The 24,347-nt window shown below is 48.5% G+C and overlaps 1 protein-coding gene across 5 annotated transcripts; it reads right to left on the bottom strand.

Moving 5' to 3' along the window:
- Nucleotides 1–4,627: 4,627 nt before the first annotated feature.
- LOC131749965 (pulmonary surfactant-associated protein A) lies at nucleotides 4,628–9,205 on the bottom strand. Of its 5 annotated transcripts, XR_010838918.1 has the most exons (7): nucleotides 8,791–8,910; nucleotides 8,160–8,325; nucleotides 7,748–7,942; nucleotides 7,368–7,487; nucleotides 6,525–6,602; nucleotides 5,350–6,050; nucleotides 4,628–5,256 (listed from the first exon to the last, which is right to left on the bottom strand). XR_010838918.1 is itself a non-coding variant. In XM_067025259.1 (6 exons), the coding sequence occupies exons 3-6, from the start codon at nucleotides 7,917–7,919 to the stop codon at nucleotides 5,674–5,676; spliced, it is 747 nt and encodes a 248-aa protein (XP_066881360.1). In that variant the 5' UTR covers nucleotides 7,920–7,942; nucleotides 8,160–8,325; nucleotides 9,123–9,205; the 3' UTR covers nucleotides 4,628–5,673. The 5 variants fall into 5 exon arrangements, 3 of the variants coding, with proteins under 3 accessions (XP_066881360.1, XP_066881359.1, XP_058908016.1); XM_067025259.1 differs by lacking the exon at nucleotides 8,791–8,910 and adding an exon at nucleotides 9,123–9,205 and having other exon boundaries at nucleotides 4,628–6,050; XM_067025258.1 differs by having other exon boundaries at nucleotides 4,628–6,050; nucleotides 8,791–8,978.
- Nucleotides 9,206–24,347: the final 15,142 nt, after the last annotated feature.

Genomic DNA, 24,347 nt, shown 5'->3' with positions numbered 1-24,347 from the left:
CCTTTGACTCTGCCTTGTGATTGGTGCTTTGTTTCCTCAAGAGTCATCGGCCCTTGTGTACTCAAGTCACTGTGCCCTGTTCAGCAAGCCTCCCAGATTCCTGTTATCAAGGAGGCTGCCAGGCACTGAGAGGGGCCCATTGTAAAGAAGACCCCTCTCAGGGCTGTGTTTCCTGATGCCATTGACACAACTCTGAAGGGCCCATAGGCTCAGAGGACAAAGAACTCTCAAACCCTACGGCAAGTGAGCAGACCTCCCAGAAAGGTGGAAATCTGAAGCTGAGAGATTTACATACAACCAGGACCCTATATGTCCTACAGACTTGGAGGGAAGATGATAGAACGGGAGGAGGGAGGGATATGCATTGTGAGCAAAGGGACAATAAGAAATACTTGACTCTGGTGGGAAAAAGACCCCCCCCTCGAGGATGCATATCCATTAAGTCTGTCCTGTCATAGATCTGGGGTTTGAATTTATGCTTATTAGTATTATTTTGCTATTATTATTAAAATTTTCCCTTCATGCCAAGATGAAAAATTGTTTTTCAAGTGTCCCAGCTCATCACAATCTAGGGTACCATGGGGACGTAAAAGCAATGGAGGACCTTACCCTTAACCCAGGCACCTCAGGATTTTCTCAGATGGAGATCAGGTAAATTTGAATTCACCTTATAAAAACTACCGAACACAGTAAAAAATAAGTAGAGTGAAATCTGACTGACACAAGACTCAAAAATAGGCCTCGGAATGCTGTCACCTCTAGACAACAGATACATTGATAGTTTTAAAAAGACAGTATAGGGCTTCCCTGGTGGCGCAGTTGTTAGGAATCTGCCTGCCAATGCAGAGGACATGGGTTCAATCCCTGGCCCAGGAAGATCCCACATGCCGCGGAGCAACTAAGCCCGTGCACCACAACTACCAAGCCTGCGCTCTAGAGCCCGTGTGCCACAAGTACTGAAGCCCACGCACCACAGCTACTGAATCCCGTGTGCCTAGAGCCCATGCTCCGCAACAAGAGAAGGCACCGCAATGAGAAGCCCGCGCACCACAACGAAGAGCAGCCCCCGCTCGCCGCAACTAGAGAAAGCCGCGCGCAGCAACAAAGGCCCAACACAGCCAAAAAGAAATAAATAAATTTAATTTTAAAAAAAAGACAGTATAAATAAGGAATAAATAAAGAAGGAATAATAAATAAATAAGGAATAAATAAAAATTAAACAGTGAAACTCGAACTAGAATAAGGAAATAACTGTAGAGCTATTAATAAAATTTCAGAAACGCTCGTTCTTTGCAAAAATAAACAAATTTGGCAAACATAACCCTGGTGGTTTGAATTACTGTCCTGATTTCCACATTTTCTTTTCGTAGAAATATATATCCATGCCCTTTGTCATGGTACTTTGCAATGCCCCCCACTGGAGTATGTGGAGTGAACACCCCAACTCCTTTGGTATTTGGCTTGGCCCTGTGACCGTGAGCAGACACTAAGGGGGCAGCAGCTTTAAATGTGGGAAGAATATGTCCCTAGTAGCCACTAATATCAGAATAATGAAATGATGTGGAGCGAACAGGAACTCCCCTGAAAGCTTAAAGTAAAAAACAAGCTATTAAAGTCCAGCCATGCATCCATGGTTAATAGCACAGTCCCTGGAATCTGACTTCCTGTATTCATAGCCCACTTCTGCCATGAACTGGCTGCATGATCTTTGGAAAATCACTTTAATCTCTACGTGCCTCAATATTCTCATTTGTAAATTGGGCGTAATAATAACATCTGCATAATAGGGTTAATGAGGATTACATGAGCTAATGGAAGTATAATACCTGGCACATGGTAAGTGTGATGAGAGTATCAGCCATTAGACCAAGTAGGGTATCCCAGGAATGCAGAGATGCTTCAACATCAAAAACATAGTCCAGTTAACTCACTAATTTAATATATAACAAGTTTAAGAATCTTAATGCAGATATGTACAATCTTGAGGCTTGAAGCTCACCCTTTTCTGGAAACTAATACATGGTCCCAAAATTCTTCATATTCTTCCCTTGGAATACAAACTTTCTAAGGTTGAGTTAAAATATAGTCCAAATGATTATTGTCCCTTAGTTTTGTCATTAAAATCTGTTTTATCTCTAATTCATCACCACCCTGGCCATAGAGTGGTGGCTTTTTGAAGTGAAGGGTGGACAGTGCCTTCTCTCTTATTTTTTTTTGCATGTGCGGTTGGTAGAGAGAGTGATGGTGCCCAGGGTGGCAATACCTGCTCACAGGAGGCACCGTATATCAGTGGGAACACTGTTGCTTCTCGGCCCATCCTAACTGGTTGTTGGGTCCCTTTGTATGACTGATTACAAATGACAGCTCCTCTCAGGAGCTGGTCCTTCAGATAAGGGGCTCTGTAAAAGCCTCCAGCTGCATGCTCCTTACCCCTCAACATGACATCAGTGAACATTTCACTTCATAGTCTCTTGCTCTTCAAGTCCCTGTGTTCCAAGAAGCAATCTGCTCATGAGTAGGGCTTAAACTCTGGCTAGCTTCCATGACATCGACGTTGGCAGCCCCCGGGGAAATTCCATCCAAGTGGTGGAAATCCACATTGCCCCAGAACATACCTGCTCACAGTTTTATTCTCCCCCTTCTCCATCTCCCCATGCCTCAGCGAGATCAGGCCCTCTGCTGGTTCAGCTCTTCAGCAATTTTAGAACAGGAGATTCCTGCCCTAGGTGACTTAATCAGGAAAGGAAGGCAAAGTAATTTGGGCATCCCTATTTACAAAGATTAGGAGGAGGATAGGACAGTCCCCTCCCCCATGCCACAGGGAGAGGAGAGGAAGGGATAAATTCCATTGTGAGAGTACAGACATCAACCATGGAATGTCTGCTTGCTTTCGCCTCTTTAGTCTTCCTTATACTAACCAACGGAATGCGAATTACTAAACCACTCATGTTGAATGGCCCTCACCTTGCAGGTTCCATGGTGGGGTCCCTGGAACCCCCTGGAATCATTAAAAGATGACCCTTTTACTCTTATCTGTGGGCTCTAGATGCCAGTACCCAGGAACAGGAAATGACTCAACTCACACTTGACACCCTTTTGATGTTAACACCGTAAAGGAAATGCCAAAAAAAATCATCTGATAAAGCTCAGTACACATTCATGATGAAAATGAATCTCAGCAAACTATGAAAAAGAGGGAACTTTGCCTTGATAAGAGGCATCAGAAACCTAAAACAAGCAACTCAATGCTGAAATACTGGAAATGTTCTCATTATACATTCAATGCCCCCCTAAAGATAACATTTATCACTGAGTGTCTTCAACAATATATAGGGTCTCCTGGCCCCTATAAAAAGACAAGAATGATATATAAGAAATATACATATCATAAGGAACAGGCAAAATTTCTGTCATTTGTAAATATAAGCATATATTTATAAAATGTGAGAATCAATTATTAGAAATATTAGGGGGAAAATAAGTATGCAAAATGATGCTTGGCTATACAATCAATCAAAAATAAATCAATAGGGCTTCCCTGGTGGCGCAGCGGTTGGGAGTCCGCCTGCCGATGCAGGGGACACGGGTTCGTGCCCTGGTCCGGGAGGATCCCGCATGCCGCGGAGCGGCTGGACCCGTGAGCCATGGCTGCTGGGCCTGCGCGTCCGGAGCCTGTGCTCCGCAATGGGAGGGGCCACAGCAGTGAGAGGCCCGCGTATCGCAAAAAAAAAATAAATAAAATAAATAAATAAATAGTCTTCTTATAAACCAGCAATAATTAATTTAAAATGTGATAAAATAATATAATAACAATTGCAAACACCATAAAGGAAGTAAAAATAAACCTAACAAGAAATGAGGAGACAACAATTTTCAGAGACTTAGACTGTTCCTCTGTAAAATATGGGAAATATGTTTCTCCTTGCTTTTTTGAATTTTGGGGAAGGCTCAATAATTCGTGTGCTGGGCCCTAAGCTCATGTGGCAGGGTGACCAGATTAAAAATTGACATTCATGAAAGAATGAGAAATATTCCTGCTCATTCCCATCTGGTCTTGTGGATTGTAATCCAGAACTTCCTCCTGTTCCAAAAAAGAAGTATATATGCAGTGAGGGAGAGCATTATGTGAAGGTGAGAGAGGTGGGGACCTTTCTGGAGTTGGGACATATATATGGTCGCCTCCTCAAGCAAGTAGGGACATGATCCAATTCCCACACAGCCTTGGGACATGGGGTCCGTGGTCCCTTTCCATGCAGACCTGAGACTGAGGTGGCTCACAGAGCCCTGAATGTCACCACCGTTGGGCTATGGAAGACATCCAGGGGGCTGAGTGGGGAACGGAAGGCATGATATCACCACCCACAAATGGAACATGTAGACTTAGATCAGGACCTTTCTTGATGCCAGCCATAAACACTAATGCTCATCTGTTCCTCCAGACATTTCTGTAACTCCCCATCTGCCCATACAACCTGAGGATGGGAGCAGGTTGCCCCTTCCACCCAACAAAGAAAGCTTAACCTGAGATTGAACTTTCCACTTTCCAGATAAGTGGGGCCTCAGAACCAGAGTTAACTTGATTTCTAAAAACACAGAAATATTTCTTGAAACCAAAGCAATGGAAACTCATGTTAACATATTCATGATTTATTATACTTGAATCATCTCTGTTCAGTGAGAGGGTGGGGGCGGTGATGAGCACAAGCTTCAGGTTCAGGTAGATGGGTTTGAAACCAGCCTCTGTCACTTGCTCCATGTAACAAAACTCAAAACATTTAACTTCTTTAAGTTTCAGTGTTCTTGTATAAAAAATGGGGAAAATAATGCTCGTTCCACGGCACTGTGTGAAGATTAAATCATCGTTTATAAGATGTCTTAGAAGTGCTTGTCAAGGTGCTTGGTATATAGTATATGCTCAATAAACACCTCACTGAGGTCTGAAGTGGTGGGGATGTTGGGTAATGTCTGAGGTGGGGGGTGAGATCTTCCCTAGAGGCATAGGCTGGCTGCTTTTAGGTCAGGGAGTTGAGTTGCTACCCCAAGAGTCAAGGGAGTGGATAATACATGCCAATCACTAGGGGTAGGTTGGCCTCCACCATGCTGGGGCACCACCCGGTCCTCTGACCTCATGGAGAGCCTGAGCAGATGTGCCCCACAGACCTCAGGCTGCCAGATAATCCCAAATGTATCCTTAGCTCCACACATTTGGAATTTCCCAGAAGTCCACCCGTCTATCATTATGCTTGAGCAGCACAGCTAAATCTTGATAAGGCTGGACAGGCAGTGGGCTGCAAAGAAAGAGTAGAGGGGCCAGGAAGCAGGCACCCCGTGTGTGCTTTTGGAGGGAACCTCCATCCCAGGACCTCACTGTTGCCATCTGTAAATGAAGGAGTTGGACAAGAAGAGGAAGAAAGAAACCTCCATCTCTTGCCAAAGGGCAAGTTTAGAGTGGCTGTCCAGAGTGCAAAGCTGAGAAGGGGCTCCAGGGGGAGTCAGACTGATTAGTAATCAAGGGGGAGGAGTCAGGGCCCACCTGGGAGTGGAGTGGCTAAGGTGCCTCCAACTCTTACAGCCACAAAGGTGTTACAGCACCTCATAGACCAGGTGGATTCCCCAGGATGTAGGCTGAAAGGCAAGGCAGGACCCTCTCCATCCTGTGGCCCCAGTGCCTGCTCAAAACTCACAGATGGCCAGTCGGTGCTGCAGGCAGTTCCTGTCATTCCACTGGCCATCTGTGTACATCTCCACACACTTCTCTTTGCCCCGACCCCTGGGCTCCCCTGGGTACCAGTTGGTGTAATTCACAGGGGTTCCATCCAGGTAGTGGAAGTCTCCAGCAGTGGGACCCTCAGCCAGGCCCAGGTAAGCATAAGTATTGTGTTTCCTCACGAAGCTTGCAATGGCCTCATTCTCCTCTGGACTCCTTGGGGCAGCAATGCGTCCACCTACTCTGGCACACGACTCTTCAATGGCATCAAAACTGACCGACTGCCCATTGGTGGAGAAGACCTTCTCTCCCACGGCCACCATGGACCCCTGCAAACTGAGGACTGACAGCAGAGGAATCCGGGTCAGGCCACAGGCCTCTTTGTTTCCAAATCCTTTGCCTTCCCTTTATGCTCTCTGTCTTCATGCGCTTTCCAATCTCTTCACCTCTGCCTCTCTCTCCTTCGTCGCTCCCTTTTCCAACCCTAGTCTTTCTGGATTCCCCTCCATGCTCTCATCATTTAATTATCCATTCACCCATTTAACAGTTACTTATTGACTGTCTCTTATGTGCCTGAAACTATGCAATTTCCTGGGAGTCAATAGAAAGCAGTATAGCCAGGAACATTGCTTCCCCAGGACATAGGGAGATAATCCATATCTACTTCGGTCTCCTCTGAGCCGTTCAAGAACATCTGAAAAAGGACCTCCATGCACACTTGTTTGTCAAGTCTCTAGATTCTGGAGCCTGACGCTGAGGATGAGGAGAACTTATGGAAAACCCCCCTACCCTATAAGGCCCCAAGGGATCCCCTTACCACGCATCGACTGCAGGATTTGATGGCTGATCTCATGGAGTATGCTCTGGAACTCCTCGCCTAGATAAGTTGGAAGCCCTGTAGAGAGAGCCCCAGCAAGAAGAGGGGCAGGCCAACAAAAACCCCCATTTGTGCCAAGCAGGTGTGAGGCCAGCTGCAAGCCTGGCATTCTGCCCTTCACTTGTCTAGAGCCACTGCCCAGGCCCCAGGTCATAAGGGTCTTGGAGTGTGTTTCCTACTCCCTACACGCTTGTCCTTTAATGCAGCCTTGCACTTGCTCAGCCCCCTCTCTGCTCTTCTTTCCTGCCATATCCTTTCATGGCTCTGTCTGTCCACTTCTGTGGGGTTTTCTAGTTTCTGGGCAGGAGCCCCTTCCCCACCCTCCAACAACAAGGGCAAATGTGGTTCTCTCTGACTCTCCTGATGGACCTTGATTACTGCTCAGAGCTCCAGAGTTCCCCTGGACATGTGAGGTTCCCAGGTATATCATCTGTCTGGTCCTTGGTCCACATAAGCCCCTACACCCTCAGAATGCCCCTATGCCTCAGCACTAGGAAATGCCTCCCCTCCTCCCAGTGCTGTCTCATCTCCCACACCTGACGCCCTGTGTCTCCCCATCAGCTGTTGTGATGCGCGGAACACTTCCAATACCCACCAGTCCCTGCGCTGTGGCCCACGACCCAGACCCCTCTGATTTCTCAACCTCATAGTCTCTTATCTAGGTTGAAAAATATACCCTTTGGGGACTTCCGTGGTTTTGTCTGATCCCCATCATCTCTCATGTAACTGACCACGTGGGCAAGGTGTCCAGTTGCTTCTGTCCACTGGCCACATCCTGCTCACCTGGAGGACCCCTCTCACCAGGCTCTCCCTTTTCTCCACGCTCTCCAGTGCGGCCAGGGGCTCCAATCATCCCATCACGCCCAGGGAGGCCTGGCATTCCTCCAGGGGGGCCCATGGGGCCTGCAGAGAGAGGGAAACAAGGATGCATGCCGTCTATCACCCACAGTGGGTTGGGGCTGATGGGACTGGACCTCCATGATCAGCCAGGCTGACTCACCTGTCACTCCACGGGCACCTTGAGGGTAGACCCTCCAGGGCTGCTCCAGTCTAAGGGTCCCGGGAAACTCCCACCATCCAGCTGACGCTTGAACCCAGCCCAGAACCCTGGACAGCAAGTCCCCCTGAAAACAGGTCACTGTCCCTCAGCTCCCACTCGGTACCTGGAGGTCCAGGGTCTCCTTTGATGCCATCTCTCCCATCTCTTCCTGGCAGGCCTTGGGGTCCAGGAGTACCAGGGATGCCGGGGCTTCCAAGACAAACTTCCTTCATGTTGCACTCAAGGCCAGAAACCACCAGCCAGATGAAGGTGAGGGTCAAAGAGCACAGCAGCATGGCGCCTGCTCCAGCGGCTCCTTCTGTAGAAGGGAAGGGCTGTGGCCCACCTGAAGCATTTGCCAAGGTCTCCCCTTACTGTGCTTTGTCAAGATTCAGGCACATGATGGAGCCTGAGGGCCAGGGCAGGTACAGACAGGAGCTCTGGAAAGACCTAAACTATCCTTGGAAACTCCCAGCATCATCTGGTATCTAACACGGTCTCATGCCCCATCCCTCTGGCTGGAGGTGGAGTGGTACCTGGGCAGGTGAGGAGTTGTAAAGAGCTCTGGAGAGTCAGAGGACCTGGGTTCTAACGGAGTCTCTGTTTGTTCCTCGCTGTGTGACCGTGGGGAACTCACTTCGCCTCTCTTGGCTTCAGCTGAAACTTCTGTCCTGGAGGCAGTCCTGGCCTGTCCCTCCCAGGCTGTTGGGAGGAAGGATATGGTCAACATTCGCTTGCTCCATGTGTCCCTCATGCTCTCAGCTACCCTCCTTTTGAGTTCTAAGGTATCATGATCCTGAGGATGAGCAGAGACGACCAGGGCCCACGTCTTGGCCACCCCACGGTGGTCAATGAGAGGGAGTCCCCTCCTTCCTGCTTTCTCGGGAGGCTTTCTCTTTGGCAGTCTGTCTCTCCCCCTGCCTCCACCCTGCAGGCCCTGCTGAATCCCTGGGGCCAGTGGGTCTGGCCCAGAAGCACAGTGAAGTATGAGGATATTTGCAAGCCCATCTTCCTGTACCCATAGTTAGGGTTTCGTGGAACAAGTCCCAGTGGTACCCAGGGAGGGCCCCTCCTTCCCTGCCTGACCCATAGTGAAGCCTGTGGCTGCTGGGCTGCTTCATGCTGCTGCAACCCTGGGGAAGACCCAGGGGATGGGGCTAAACTCACCCACACGAACAGAGCCTGTGTGGCTCTGTGCCTCCAGATCAGGGTGGCGAGGTGGACAGCAACATTTATACTGATGTAGGCTACCAGGCTTCCTCTCCACCCCAGAGAGGGGCCTGCCACAAGGGCCTCTATTCCAGGACAGCCAGGCAGGAAGCTGCCATCTTGTTTACCCAGTACATTTCCCCACAGGGCACTCAGGCTGGAGGGCCACTTAGGAAACCCCCTAAAGAGAAACTCCCGATCGGTAAGAAGGGAAAATTCCCACAGACTGGAGGCCACCCACTCTCCCTCCATCCAGTTTCCCAAAAGCAGTGAAGGACGAGAGCACTTACACAGGAACCGATGGAGGCACGTGGCAAAGGGAGCCCTCTCCCTCCTGGGCCTTGGCCTCCCGGTCCTGGCTAGTGACACGTTTGCAGCCCCAGAATCACGATCCTCCAAAAGCCCACCAGCTGGAGAGAACATACCAGGGCTGGACTATTTTCCCAGGGGAGCAAAGAGGCAGATCAGTGACATATAGGGCTGTCTCCTGGGGCCATTCCGGTTCCAGAGCCTCTTTGGCTCTTGGAAGTGTCCACAGGGCTCCAGAGTGTGCAGAGTTCATGCCCGAAGCCAAAGGGTGGTCAGGTTGAGCTGGAACAAACTGTCTGTCATGGGCTGTGGCTCACCACCGAGCCCCCAGCTCTTGCTTCTGGGGCCTGCAGCTGAGTTGATGGACCATGGTTCACAGGTACAGGTGGACGCTTGGCGGGTTCCCCATTCCTCCGCTCCGCCAGGCTCAGAGGTGGGGAAGCAGAGCAGGGCTGGAAGGTCACAGGAGGGCAGCAGTTTCTGTCTTGGCCTTGGTGATGTCTGATGACCTGCAGTGGTGATGTCTTTAAGTAGTGGAATGACACGTGAAGCCTTAATTGATAAGATTCCCTCTGCAAGCCACTTGATGAGGAGGGAATCTCTAATGTAGGGATGGTAATGATGGGGAACAGAGACAGGAAGAAATTGCCATGCTTACCTGTGAGTGGTTTGAAATATCTTGAGATCATCAGGGAGAGTGGGAGCTCAGCTAAAGGAATCCCTCTCCCAGGAGCAGGGAGCCCGTCAGAGCCTCTCTGGAGCCCTGAGTGCTTTCAGCTGCCCTGCTGCCACCTGTCACATGCCCTGCGACTCTGTCAGGCACGGGATGGGGAACCAGGGCCAGCGCAGGGTTGGGGCAACTGGGGAGCAGCTCCAGCTTAAGGACCACAACTCAGCTTGGAGGGAATGCGGTTCTGCAAGTAAACAGGGGTCTTCTGGGGCAGATTTTAAAGGGTCTAGGGGGAGGCAGCCTGGAGGTCCGGGCCATGGTTGGTGGGGAAGGGTGTGGACCAAGGAGTCAGACACACCTGAGTTGCACTTTGGAGCTGCCACTTATTATCCATGTGGTCTAGGTCAGGTTATATAACTTCCTGAGTCATGGTTCTCTGGGTTTTTTAAAAAAATTATTATTTTGAAGTAATAACAAACCTACAGGAAAGATGCAGGTGCACTACAAATTTTTTTCTGAACCTATGAGAGTAGGTTGCAAACATGATACTCCATCACCCTAGTATATTAGTTTATATTTCATATGAAGATGTTTTCCAATATAACCATCAAAATCAAGAAATTAACACTGGTTCAGATATTTTTATTTAAAAACATGAAAGAGTATCATGGGGTATTTTATTTAATCTTTTAAGTCACCTGTTTAACTTAAGTCACTCACATGGCTTAATGCCAATATATTAAAGTGTGTCATAAAAATTCTAATAAAATGATGAATTAATTATTTACCTGGCCTTACCTCTCCTTCTTCATCCTGTGTTCCACCACTCTCCTTCTGCAGCTTCTGAGAGGATGCTTCAAGTTCATGGAACTGAGGGGTGCTTTCCATGTCACTCTTTCTCTGAGCATGGTTCTTCTCTTGTCTGGAGTGTTCTGAATGCCTTTGCTGCCACACACAAAAAGGGTGGATGTCATACAATATTTGTCTTTCTCTGTCTGACTTATCTCACTTAGCACAATGTCCTCAAGGACTATCCATATTGCTGCAAATGGCAGGATTTCCTTTTTCGTGGGTGAATAATATTCCGTTGTATGTATACACCACATCTTCTTTATCCATTCATGTATCAATGGACACTTAGATTGTTTCCATACTTGTGACTAATGCTGCAATAAACATGGGAGTGAAGATATCTCCTTGAAAACCTGTTTTCAGTTCCTTTGGATATATACCCCAAACTGGGATGGCTGGATCATATAGTAGTTCTATTTTTAAATTTTTGAGGGACCTCCATACTGTTACCCATAGTGGCTAGACCCATTTACCAGTTTATAATCCCACCAACAGTGCACAAGGGCACAAATAATTTTTTACTGTAAGTATGCAATATTTGGGACATACTTATACTAAAAAATTATTCATTGTTTATCTGAAGTTCAGGTGTAGTTGGGCATCTTATATTTTATCTGGCAAACCTACCTGCAGGGACCATCGAGCAGAGGCTTTGGGTGAGGCAGGAGAGACCTCCTTTGGCTTTTGCTGTCATCTTATGGGTTTAGTCTGGGCCCATGTTGTCAAAGTTGCTGCTTTTTGGCTCAGATACTGATGAAAAGTCTTCCTGACCTCTGTGTGGCTATTGAGCAGGGGCTGAAGTGTGGAGTGTACGGGTTACAAATGGGGCTGGAATTTAAAACAAACCCCAGCTCTCCTGAAGTGGTAGGGAACATCCAGGAGCCAGGGGTGAGAAAGCTCAGGATTTGCTTTATCCCTGCCTCCACCTGGACTAGAATGACTCTCCCAAGGGAGTTTCCATGGCTATGTTGGGAGGGAGGACACAGTAGGACAGAGCAAAGGAAGGGACCAAGTGTGGCTGGAGCTCCCGACCAGCCTTCCTGGGGATGAGTGTCCATCAAAGCAGGGATGTTGACCAAGTGCAGAGGCTTCTCACAGAGTCTAAGTGTCCCTTTCTCTGGGGCAGTGGGCTCCAGACACCTTGCAAACTACACGTGCAAAGGCCAGAGCGGAGGCACCAGCCAGGGCTCAGGCTCTTGGTGGTTGTTTACATGAGGCTGCCTGGTGGAGACAAAGCCGAGAGCAGCCGGTGGGACAGGATAGGACAGGCAGACAGCAGGGACAAGGAGGGGTTAGCAGCAAGCAGGCTGGGGTTCTCCCCAGGAAAGATGCAGGATGGGCTGCACCTGGATCCCAGCCTGAGGGAGCTAGAGAAACTGTCTGCCACCTACACTGTGACAGGAGAGAACTTTCAATGGCCTGCAAGCTTCTTCATGGACAACACTTTAGTTTAACTCCAGTGCATCACAGGATCAAGGAGGCCCTGGTCTTCAGAATCAAACAGGTACATTAGCATGTGCTCTACGCAGTCACAGCTGTTCCCCTGGGAGGAATTCCAGGCTCGGGACACCATGGGATTCTTTTCGCCCTGCTTCACGGAACAACCAGCTTCTGGTCTGATCCCAGCCTCATGTTTACACTGGAACTGACGGGACTTTTCCCGTCATGGATCTCCCCATTCCTCCCCCACATTCATTGCATTCATCCGGGGCCTCCTCTGTCCTCAAAGAACACCTGAGTCCACATCCTGACACCCACGTGACCCTCCCGTGCCCTCCCGTGACAGCCTTGACCCCCTCCTGGCTCACCCAGGAGGCGTCAGCTGTGGGAGTGTCCACAGAGCTCTCTAAAGAGGCTCTTTCTTCCTGGTCCTACAGCCTGGATGTGTTCTACTCCCTCGTGTGCAGTGCCCTTCTGTGAGTCCTCCTATATTTAATTAACCTCAGATTACAGCAAGAATACCTGAATACACATTCATTCTAGACTTTTGAAAACATTTCAGAAGGGACCAAAGCCTCTCGGCATTTAGGCCTGCATTGCTTGTCCCAGTGATCTGAGATGTCAGAGCAATGTCCCCTCAGGCCAAGTTGTGGGCCTAAGACTGGCTATGGTCTGGGTTTCATTTTCTAAAAGACCTGAATGTTAAAGAAGAGAGGGCATTCTCTGGAGCTTTCAGTTTAAAAGTGGCCGAGAAGGAGGTCTCAGCACCCCCCACCCTGCTCCCTCACAGCATCCTGAAGGGCAGCCAGACCACAGGCTACTCCACTTCGTTGGGCTGAAGAGGTGATAAAAGGTGACAGTTCAGGTAGAGTTCCTGGCAGGGTGACTGGTGTGGGGAAAATCGGATCCTTGCTGGAGTGTGTCCCACATCTGCAGAGGTGAAGGTACCAGCTCCTCAGGCACCCATCCAATGCCCGCCCTCTGCGGGGGCAGGCAGGGCTTTCCTGGCATCTGCATCACTCCTAACTCTAGGGTGTTCTTCCGAAACTACCCCCTGGTGTGTGGTTGCTGCTTTCCAGGCCCCTCGTAGCAGAGGGTCTGTTGGGTGGGTGCTGGAGTTGTAACTCCCTGACCCGGGAGAAACTGACTAGGAACAAATAAAGACTCCAGCTTCCAGCCAACATGTATTTAAAACAGCTTTGATCAAACACATCTTGGTTTACTGGGAGATGGTGTTAGTATAAAAATTATGAGTATAAACATAAAAAACTGAATCTGTGCTTCATATATGACCCGAGCCAGAGGAACTCAGCCCTCCGCAAAGCGAGCACAGCCCCACCATGTGCCAGAGCTGGGACTCTCCTAAGCTACATGGCTGTGCCCCAACTCAAGACCAGAGGGCACATGCTGGGCCATGGACCCCACACTGCCCCAGGCCAGGAGCCAGGCCTGCAGGGACATTCAGAGAGGCAGGGCCTTCAGGAGTGCAGCTATGGCAGGTGACCACTGCAGGGCCACTGGCCACCAGCCACATCTGCTTCTACCACAAAGCCTTGTCCCAGCAACCCAGCGGTACTGTCCTGGGGCTGTGCCCACTGCCGTGGCTTGTCTGTACACAGCCCTGCAGACATCCATAGGACAAACACGGAATCTGCATGAGATCCTGACCCAGCCTCCAGCCCGGTCCGAGGAGCAACAGGGATACTGAAGCTGGAGGAGAAAGAGCCTCCGCCTGTGAAGTGTGGAAGGGTAACCTGAGGATGAGTGTCTTGGATAAACATGAACCAGGGAAGGGAGCAGGTGACTAGTCACAGAGACCCACAAGGACGCAAGCACACCCTGCGAATGCAGAGGGAACTGAGAGACCAGTAGAGAGCCGTCGCACACAGCTTGAGGTCCACCCCAGAGAACCAAGGAAAACCAAGGAGAGTTAGCCAGATTGGGAGAGACACATGAGAGGAATAGAGGGGCCTGCGTGGGGAAGGACACCCAGGTTGGTACATGTCACAAAAGTCCAGGGAGTGGTAGGACACAGTGCCACAAACGCTGCTGCCTGTGCCTCAGACTCTTATGACCCTGGGGAGAATCCTCACTCAGGAAGCCCGCGGTTCCCAGCTGTGCCCCTGAGGCCTGGCTCGCTGCAGGGTGGGGGATGGCGCCTGGGCCCGGGGCTTCAGTGTCCTTGATCAGGAATTCCCATTTCCTTCTAAGTTCCACTTAAGAGCAGACACAAATGTTGGACGGCATCTGTGTCCCCCATGGTTTCCTGAAGAACCTGAGGGTCAATCTCTCATGTGCATAACAGAGAGTCCCCCCCCTCCGCAGAGTACACCCCTAACAAAGGAGAAAGAAGGGGGTACTCCCTGGGATGAGAGGGAGCACAGGTACACCAAAGCCCTGAGAGATCTGATCAGACTGACACAGGAACACTTGCCTCAACTGGACTTTTTTGTTCTGGAGAGATGGACTGTTGAGAAAAGGGTTCTGACCTCTCAGGGGCTGTGAATGGCTTCTGTACCTACAGAGAGGAATGGTGGCTCCTGAGTTCTGAGGCTTATCATCCCCAATAGAACTCACAATAGGGAGCCTGGCCTCGATCCCACGAGGAATATATGGGTCAGCTCTGCCCTCTGGTGGCTTCATGAAAAACTGCAGTCAAAGGAGAGGATGTGCAGACAAACATCACACATCACCCTCCTAGTTCATTGATCCCACCTTCACGGAGGGCTACTTTGTATCAGGTGCTGTGATAGGCCCTGACTTAATCCTCTGACTCCCCTGGATGTATCCGTGAGGATTATTTCCTGCTTCCCCCTGACCTAGTCTGATACAGAGCCTTCACCCTTGTGCACCTCCCTTTGTCAGGGCTCTTCTTGCTAATGGTCCCATCCCTGTTTGTCCACAGAGGCTGACTCAGTGCTGTGCCCCAGGGAAGGCTGATATAAACCAGTGTCCATTCCTGAGCACCTGCTAGGTACCTTTACATCTACCATATCCCTCCCAGGCTCACTGGAAGACAGGGCCCATCTTTACCCCCTTATAGCAGAGAAGGAAACTGAGTCTCAGTGAGGTTCCCATAACTTACTAGAAGTGGTACAGCCTGCAGGTTCTAGAGCCTGGTTTAAACGTCGTTCCGTCTGATCCCACAGCATCTTAGACATGGTTTCCCTGAAGATCCCGTGCATTCTTTGCCCACAGCCATGGCTCAGGCCCTGGATGGGCTCCTCTTGGACTGTCACTCTGGCAAGGTGAACCTCATCCAAGCCTCAGGTGCCAGGACGGCTTACTGTATCCCCCAGAAGCTCCAGCCTTGCTCTTTGCCTAGAATCCACATCCATCCCTGGACATGCTTGATCCTGGCTAAGCTAGACTGAGCTCAGCAAATTATACCCCAGCCTTCAGCCCCAAGGCTGCTGGCCCAGAGCTTGGTACAGGCTTTCCCCAAGGCCCTCAGCAGGTCCACTGCACAGCCGGTGGTGCCACTGGAGCAAGCTCTTCGCTCTAGCTGAAAAGACCCAGATGCCCTGGAGAGGTGGAACAGAGCTGAGAATCCCAGCCTGTACCCACCTTCTGCAGCCCTGAGTAACTGAGTTCAGTCCAGCCCTGGCCAGGGGCCCTAACAACTAGAAGGCAACAGCTCTACTGGGCCCAGAACACCAGGAGCCCCCTGGGCCCCTCATTCCACACACCTGCTCTCCACACAATCAGCACAGCCCAGCCATTCTTTAATCAACTACTGTTTACAGAGACCATGACATCAGCCCCACTGTTCTCTTATTACCCAGCAACATAGAAGCATCAGCAGAGAGAAAGTGTTCTGATATTTCCAATGTCTCTGGTGGTTGAACTCCCAAAGAATAGTTGTTTAAGAAATAGTGAATTGTGTCATCAACTTAAATTTAACCCATTATATTTTCTAGAAATTAAAATATGAAGAGAATCATTTAAAAAACCACTACTTACTAAATACTATCCAGAAGTTTGTTTATAATACTATTGAGATACAATCTGAGAAAAAGTAAAAGACTTATGTAAAAAGAGTTCTTTAAACTAAAAACAAATATAGATAATTCAAAAATACACTTGGACAAAGGTGAGCTATTATAGTAGGCCGTGGGGTGATTTGGGATTTGGTCACGAAGCTAGGAGGTAACTCATTTCCACGTTCTGGATGAGCGTGTTCAGGGAAGACCCAGCCCCTGAGGGAGGACGACGGGGAGGACAAAGACCCGTTGGTGAGAAGCCAGCCCAGGGGCCCGCCTGGGCTTCCTGGAGGAAGGGGTGGAAGAGAACATCGTCCCACCATGAACTCCACATGTGGATTCACTGGACAGCATGGAGGAAGAGGAGGGGCAGGGAATGCCTGGCAGCCACGGAGGGAAAAAGTGGGGGGAGAAAAACAAGGGCCCAGGGCTCGGGTAGCATGTGCTCCCTGATAAGTGCTCCACCTGGATCATCAGATGTGTGACCCAAGTCTAGAAGCTCTGTTTTTTAAAAAAATTAAACTATAGTTGATTCGTAACACTATATTAGCTTCAGGTATACAATAGTGATTCAATATTTTTATAGATTATACTCCATTTAAAGTTATTATAAAATATTGGCTATATTCCCTGTGCTGTACAATATTCCCTTGTCACCTATTTATATTAAAGATAGTGTTTTACCTCTTAATCCTGCCCCTATCTTGCCCCTCCCCACTTCTGTCTCTACTATGGTAACTGCTAGTTTGTTCTCTGTATCTGTAAGTCTGTTTCCTTTTTGTTATATTCATTAGTTTTGTTTTTTAGATTTCAAATATCAGTGACAACATACAGTATTTGTCTTTCTCTGTTTGATTTATTTCACTAAGCATAATACTCTCCAGGTCCATTCATGTTGTTGCAAATGGCAAAATTCCATTCTTTTTTATGGCTGAATAATATTCCATTGTAAATACGTACCACATCTTCTTTTCCATTCCTCTGTTGATGGACACTTAGTTTGCCCCTTATCTTAGCTGCTGTAAATAATGCAGCTATGAATATTAGGATGCATATATCTTTTTGAATTAGTGTTTTTGTTTTCTTCAGATAAGTACCCAGGAGTGGAATTGCTGAATCATATGGTAGTTCTATTTTTAATTTTTTGAGGAAGCTCCATACTGTTTTCGATAGTGGCTATACCAATGTACATTCCCACAAATGGTATATGTACTAGGGTTCCCTTTTCTCCACATCCTCACCAACATTTATTATTTATTCTCTCTCTCTCTGTGGAATTTTTTTTTTCAGTCATGCTGCGCAGCTTGTGAGATCTTAGTTCCCAGACCAGGGGTTGAACCTGGGCCATGGCAGTGAAAGCACCGAGTCCTAACCACTGGACTACCAAGGAACTCCTTATTTATTCTCTTTTTGATCATAGCCATTATGACAGATTCAAGGTGGTATCTCATTGTGATTGTGATTTTCATCTCCTGATGCTTAGTGATGTTGAGCATCTTTTCATGTGAATGTTGGCCACCTGTATGTGTTCTTTGGAAAAATGTCTATTCAGGTCTTCTGTCCATTTTTTTTTTTTTGGGTTGTTTGTGTTTTTTTATATTGAGTTGTAAGAGCTCCCTTCTGGTCTGTGAAGTTTCTGCAGAAAAATTGGCTGATGAGGGTTCCCTTGTATGTGAATCTTTTTTTTTTTTTCTTCTTGCTGCCCTTAAAATTCTCTTTAACGTTCTCCATTTTAATTATCTTGATATACCTTGGTGTGGGTCTGTTTGGGTTCATCTTGTTTGGGACCCTCTGTGCTTTCTGTACCTGGAAATCTGTTTCCTTCTTCAGCTTTGGGAAATTTTCAGCCATAATTTCATCAAATACATTTTCTACCCCTTTCACTCTCTCGTCTCCTTCTGGGACTCCCATAATGTGAACGTTAGTACATTTGATGTTGTCCCTAAGGCCCCCTTAAACAATCTTCCTTTTTAAAAAATTTTTTTCTTGTTCTTATTGGTTGACTTCCATTATTCTACCTTCCAGATTGTTCATGTGCTCTTCTGTATCGCCTAGTCTGCTCTATCACTAGTTTACTGTTAATTCCTTCTGTTTTTCATTTCAGTTATTGTATTCTTCCCTGACTGGTTCTTTTTTATATTTTCTGTTAAAATTCTCACTGTGTTCATCTATTCTTTTCCCTACTTTAGTTAGCATTCTTATTACTAATGCTTTGAACTCCTTATCTGGTAAATCTGTTTCACCAGCATTTTTTTTCTTGTTATTTTGTTTGAAACAAAGTCCTCTGTCTTCTCATTCTGTTTAACTGTCTCTATAAAATTAGGTGAAAGTTAGTAACCTATCCCCATCTTGAAGGTGTGTCCTTGTGTGAGAGTACTCCTAAGCAGTTTGCGTGTGCCCAGTGGCTCTGGTGGAAGTAAGTGTGGGTCACATCTTCCCTCGGGGTGTGCTGGCAGCTACGGCCTCGGTGGGGGCAGGGCTGGAGATGGAGGGGCTAGAGCTGGAGCCAGCTGTGAGCAGGGGTGTCTCCTCTGCTCAGTGGCCATCAGTCCCTACTGGGGGCACGGTCAGGGCCCCAGGTGCTGGTGCAGAAGCCCTGAGGGTCAGGTCCAAGCTGGTTCCATTCCCTCTAGGTGTGTGCCCTCCATCCAGCAACAGCACCTCCACCCTAGTGGAGAGCAGCAGTGAAGCAGGACAGGCTGGAGAAGGTGCCCGCTGTGGGCTGGGGTACGCTCTGGGACAGTTCCAGCAAGCCCGTCAGAGCCCTGGTCGTTGCTGATCTGCAGTCTCTGCACGCTTGCCACCTACAGGAGCCCTCACCCTATTGGAGGCAGGGCCAGGTTCAAGCCATCTTCATTCCCCCCAAGTGTGCTCTCTCCTTAGCAACGGCAGCCTTTGCCCTGGGGGACAGCTGCGCCAGAGCCAAGAGTGGCTGGGCAGGCTCCCGCTGTGGGCTGGGGTATGCATGAAACTGGCCAGAGCCCGGGGGAGCTTTCCATCTGCTTCCTCTGCCTTGCTCCCAGGACTAAGCACGAGTATGTGTGCACTCTTCAAGGGTGGTGTCTAGGTCTCTTCAAGGGTGGTGTCTAGCCCTCCAGTAAGTCCCACTGGTTTTCAAACCAGCTAAGGGGACTCGTCTTCCCCGCATCAGACCCCAGAGCTGGGGCGTCCAATGTGTGGCTCAAACTCCTCACTCCCCAGGGAGGATCTCCAAGCCCATGCAGTCCTCTTCCTCTCCTGTGTGCCCTGCTAGGGGCACAGCTCCTGACCTGATCACTTCTCCCTTCTGCCCAACTCCATGTGGATCTTTCTTTACAGCCTTGATTGGGGAAGAGCCTTTTTGCAAGTCCTGTTAGTTTTCAGTGAGAGCTGCTCCACATGTATTACAGATGTGTTCATGGGGGGGAGGTGAGCTCAGTGTCCTCCTACTCCGCCATCCTGATCTCCCCACTAGAAACTCTGGTTTAATCGCTGTTTCTGATATTCTTTGTCTTGGGCCTGCAACTCCTGTCTGGAGGTGATGTTGTTTCTTTCTGCCTTCAACGATCATGAGTTTTCAGTTCAAGGGACAGAATCCTGTTTTGAGAAGAAGAAACGGATCTTTCCAGCTTTGTTCCAAGATCTTTGTGTGTTTTAAAAAATATATTAATTAATTAATTAATTGTTTGTTTGGCTGCGTCGGGTCTTAGCTGCGGCAGGCGGGATTTTTAGTTGTGGCACGTGGGATTTAGTTCCCTGATCAGGGATCGAACCTGGGCCCCCTGCACTGGGATGTTCCAAGATCTTTCACTCACTCTCTGTATCTCCAGATCCATTTTGGACACGTCCAGGACATCTGACATTTCTGGGCTTTGGTCTTCTATTCCAGGACAAAACTTGATGAAGGCTTTACATCTTCCTAGAATTAGCTCTGAACTGCTACTGGCGTGTTTCTCAGCTCCCTGTAAAGAACATCTGCCACTGGTTGAACAAGTCCATCAGAAACAAGAGAACTATTACCAGGACACCTACCACAGAACCCTGCAGCATCTCCCACTGAGATCCTGGGAGAGTTAGACTTGGCCTCATATCATATGGAAGGTTCTCCTGCCAGGAAACTCTGCAGCATCTCCTAGGTTTGCCACTATAACAGCTTCACGGGAGGCTAAGTCCTCCCTAGTTCCCCAGGCTGATGAAGGGCCCCCACCCTCAGTGGTCTGCTGGGCCACAACAGAAAGGAGACCAGGGGACAAACCTGCGCCTGGTAACCAGGGCAGGCCATCACTACAGGGGGGCAGGGAAGGACAGCAACAATAAAGACACGCACCCTCAACCCTCCTGCCTTCTACTGAAGCCTTGCTTCTGTGGTCTCCGAGGACCCATCTCCCACCCTCTGCCCACACTGTCCCCTCTGTCTGGTGAGCCCTTCCTCTCACTGCTCATGCTGTGAGCACATTCCCACACGTAACCCCTGGGTTCCCCGGCCCATGTCCCCAGGGCCCGCAGCACGGTGCCCCATGATCCATGCAAGTCCTGGACGGGCATGAGGGAGGCAGGGAGGGAGGAAATCAGGGAGGGAGGAAACCACCGTTTGCCATTCCTGAGCATTCACACGTTTTTGTTCTCCTCTCTCGTCTGTGACTTTCCCTAAGGAAAGCTTAAAATGACTGTCCACAGGAGTATCTGAATTACAAATTACATAATTTAAAATATAAATACAGGGCTTCCCTGGTGGCGCAGTGGTTGAGAATCTGCCTGCCAATGCAGGGGACACAGGTTCGAGCCCTGGTCTGGGAAGATCCCACATGCCGCAGAGCAACTGGGCCCGTGAGCCACAACTATTGAACCTGCGCGTCTGGAGCCTGTGCTCCGCAACAAGAGAGGCCGTGATAATGAGAGGCTCACGCACTGCGATGAAGAGTGGCCCCCGCTTGCCGCAACTAGAGAAAGCCCTTGCACAGAAACAAAGACCCAACACAGCCAAAAATAAATAAATAATTTTTTAAAAAAATAAAAAATAAAATATAAATACATGTTATATAAATTTAAAAATTCAACAAATTAAAATAAATGCAAATCTACATGCTAATAACATCAGGTGACCACATAACATTAGAATTCACCATTTTGGACTGTTATACAACAAAAACCTCAAAAATTTTTGAAAAGTACAAATAACAGAGATTATTTCCTGTAATTGCCTGTCAGCGAAACTAGGAACAAGTGAAAAAATTCAAGCAAAAACAACCGTGTGGAAATTTTAGAACTGCCTCTGGGGTAAATTTTGGATCTAGAAGCAGCTGAGCCTACATGCAGCTCAGAAAGTTAGAAATGGAAAATGAAAGACAAGGAAAGAGAAATAGAAATGAGGTCAAAACAAATGAAATATCTTAGAACTCATAACTCAGGATGCTTTGATGCCAAAATCAGAGCTAATTACAAGGTGATATTCCTTTTCTTTCCTATCTTCCCTTCCATCCTTTTCTTTCCTTTCTTTCCTCCCTCCCTCCCTTCTCTTCTCCTTTTTTCCTTTCTTCCCTTCCTTCCTTCTTTCTTTTTCTTTTTCTTTTTTAAAGGGAGAATGTTCAGAGCTGCCTTTCCGAGTTCTGTGCGGGGAGATGGATGGACCCACAGTGACTCTTGGGAGGTTGGAGCAGCCCTAGAGGAGGGGAGAGGGAGGGGGCAGGGGCAGGCTGGCCAGGTGCTCCGCCTGCGACTGTCTTAGGGGATCCCTCAGTCCAGAGTTGAGACGAGAACAAGCCATCCAACCTCCTGTCGGGAGGAGGGAGGTGAGCACGGCGGTTGGGGTCAGGGGCCCAGGAGGTGAGGGGTGGGTCCAGGACTGAGGGGAAGGGGTCTCCTACTCCTCCCCTAGGGGCTGCCCCTCCTGCTGGAGAACATGCACAGCTCCGAGGGTCCTCACACCCCTCCAGAGCAGCAGGACGAGGCCCAGTGCTGGGTGAGGACACGATCCAGCCTCTTCTCCCGACGAAGGGAAAGGGAATCATGTCGCCACACCGGTGGTTCCCATCCTGCCCAGGGACAGGGTCTGCCCTTTACTGAGTGGGGATCCGCAGAAGTGGCCTCACCCACCTGAGCCTCAGTTTCCTCCTCTGTAATCTGGGGATCTGAAGGGTCCCCCTTGGGCCACCATGAATGCCTCAGCAGTTGCAGCCTTGGCTTGTGCAGGACGAGGGCTTCTCCCAGCCCCTGTGTCCCAGGGCCATCTTTTGGGAGCTCCACAAAACACCCTAGAGGTAGCCCCCTCAGCCTTGGCAGCAAGGGCGGGGAGCCCTGTCTTAGGAGGCCAAGAACAGACGTGGGCTTCCTGAGAGTCCCTCTCCCCCCGACCACCTTGATCCGGTCAGCCCACACCGACCTTGCCGTCCTGCCCTCCTCAGGACAGGGTGTGGCCACCTGACCCATAGGTCTGGGAGCAAAGCACTCCCTCCCTATCTTGATGGCACCTCTGACCCAAGGGTTAAACATGACAAACATGGCATTTAAATTTCAAGAAAAGAGAACGAAGTACCCTCCAGAAAGTTTGTAACAAGTCACACCAACCGCATTTGGAAATGCACATTTCCTTACATCTTTGCCAGCCCTGGATTTTAAGAACATTTCCCCCCCAGCCATTTTGTTCGCCAAAATACATTATTGCATTTTTAAACAGTTATTCCTTGAAATGTGTGCTGAGCAACTTTCATTTCTTGTGGTTTCTTCCCTTTCTTTAATTACATGTTTATTCTTGTCCTTATACTTTGTCCATTTACCTCTGGGGTTTTGGCTGCTTTCTTATTGATCTGTGGTTCTTTAAATTTGACATTGTAAATATTTTCCATTTGTCAGTTATCTTTTATCTTTGTGGGTTTTTTCCCCTAACGCACAAGAATTTTTTTTATGAAATCAGATTTAGCGAATTATTTCCCCTTATGCCTTTTGAGTCTCACACTGTCCTGCGACTGTCACATCAAATGGGTCTGCTGTAACCTCCCATATTGTAAGGGGACGTCCAATGCCACCTTTGACGCAGATTTTGGGGGTTGTAAACTCCCCTGTTCCCCCTGGTTGGTTTCCTCTTCCAATGAATTATTTTCCTGCCCATATTTTTTGCATCTAGGGCTGATACGAACCGAACTCAGAACACACAGATCCTCTTCCTTATTTCTCCAAAACCTCTTTCATGAAGATGTCAAGGCAGTAGACCTCAGAGCCCAGGAACCAGGTGTCTGTCTCAGTTTTTTTGCCCCCAGACTTATTGAGATATAATTGACATATAACATTGTATAAGTTTAAGGTGTGCAAAGTGCTGATTTGATACACTGCAAAATGATTACCACCAGAGCATTAGCTAACACCTCCATCATGTCACGTAGTTACCATTTCTTTTTTGTGGTGGGAACATTTAAGATCTACTCTCTTAGCAGTTTTTAAGTATACAATACAGTGCTATTAACTATAATCACCATGCTATACATTAGATCCCCAGAACTCATCTTTTAACTGCAAGTGTGTACCCTTTAACCAACATCTCCCCATTCCCCCATCCACTCACCCTCCCACCCCCTCGAGCCCCTGGTAACCACCATTCTACTCTCTTCTGTGAGTTCGGCTTTTGTAGATCCCACACGTAAGTGACGTCATACAGTGTGTGTCTTTCTCTGACTTACCTCACTCAGCATAATGCCCTCCAGGTTCATCCATGTTGTTGCAAATGGCAGGATTTCCTTCTTGCTCATGAGTGATATTCCACTGTACATATACAACACATCTTCTTTATTTATTCTTCCATTGGTGGACACTTAGGTTGTTTCCATATCTTGGCTATTGTGTCACTGTTTCTCACACCGTGCCCGGGTCACATCTGCTCTGGGGAATTTGTCCCAGGCCACAATTTCTCCTGAAGTTTCAATTTCCAAGCCTTTCACCCCAGCCACCCACTGCTGGGCTGCTGTTTCTCCCAATCGCCTCTCATTCCCCCACCCCTCCATCCACCACCACCTCTCAGACCAAATTCCCAACTCCCCTTCCTCGATGTCCACCTCCGAGTGCCTCCCTATCTGATGTCACCTTCCTCTGGACCCTCTGTGAGAAATGGGACTTGTCACATCGTGTCATTCATTCCATGTTCACTTCCAGTGTTGAAACATTAAATTGCCAAGTGATTGCTGTATAACTCCTCACAGCTACAGTGCTACTTCTTAACAAGCACTAAAACACACATACAAAAAAAAAAAAAACACCAAAGAACAAACAAAAAAAAACCCCCACACAACTCTGAT

The sequence above is a fragment of the Kogia breviceps genome, chromosome 2 (genome assembly GCF_026419965.1).
Source record: "Kogia breviceps isolate mKogBre1 chromosome 2, mKogBre1 haplotype 1, whole genome shotgun sequence".
NCBI classification, from domain to species: domain Eukaryota; kingdom Metazoa; phylum Chordata; class Mammalia; order Artiodactyla; family Physeteridae; genus Kogia; species Kogia breviceps.
This window is presented reverse-complemented; position numbering and strand designations above follow the sequence as displayed.

Excerpts from the sequence above, each read along its gene's own strand:
- LOC131749965 (XM_067025259.1), bottom strand. The coding sequence starts at position 7,919 with ATGCTGCTGTGCTCTTTGACCCTCACCTTCATCTGGCTGGTGGTTTCT. Across the intron at positions 7,488-7,747 it reads AGGAGACCCTGGACCTCCAG|GCCCCATGGGCCCCCCTGGA; the intron begins GTACCGAGTGGG and ends CTCTCTCTGCAG. Across the intron at positions 6,051-6,524 it reads AATCCTGCAGTCGATGCGTG|TCCTCAGTTTGCAGGGGTCC; the intron begins GTAAGGGGATCC and ends CTCTGCTGTCAG.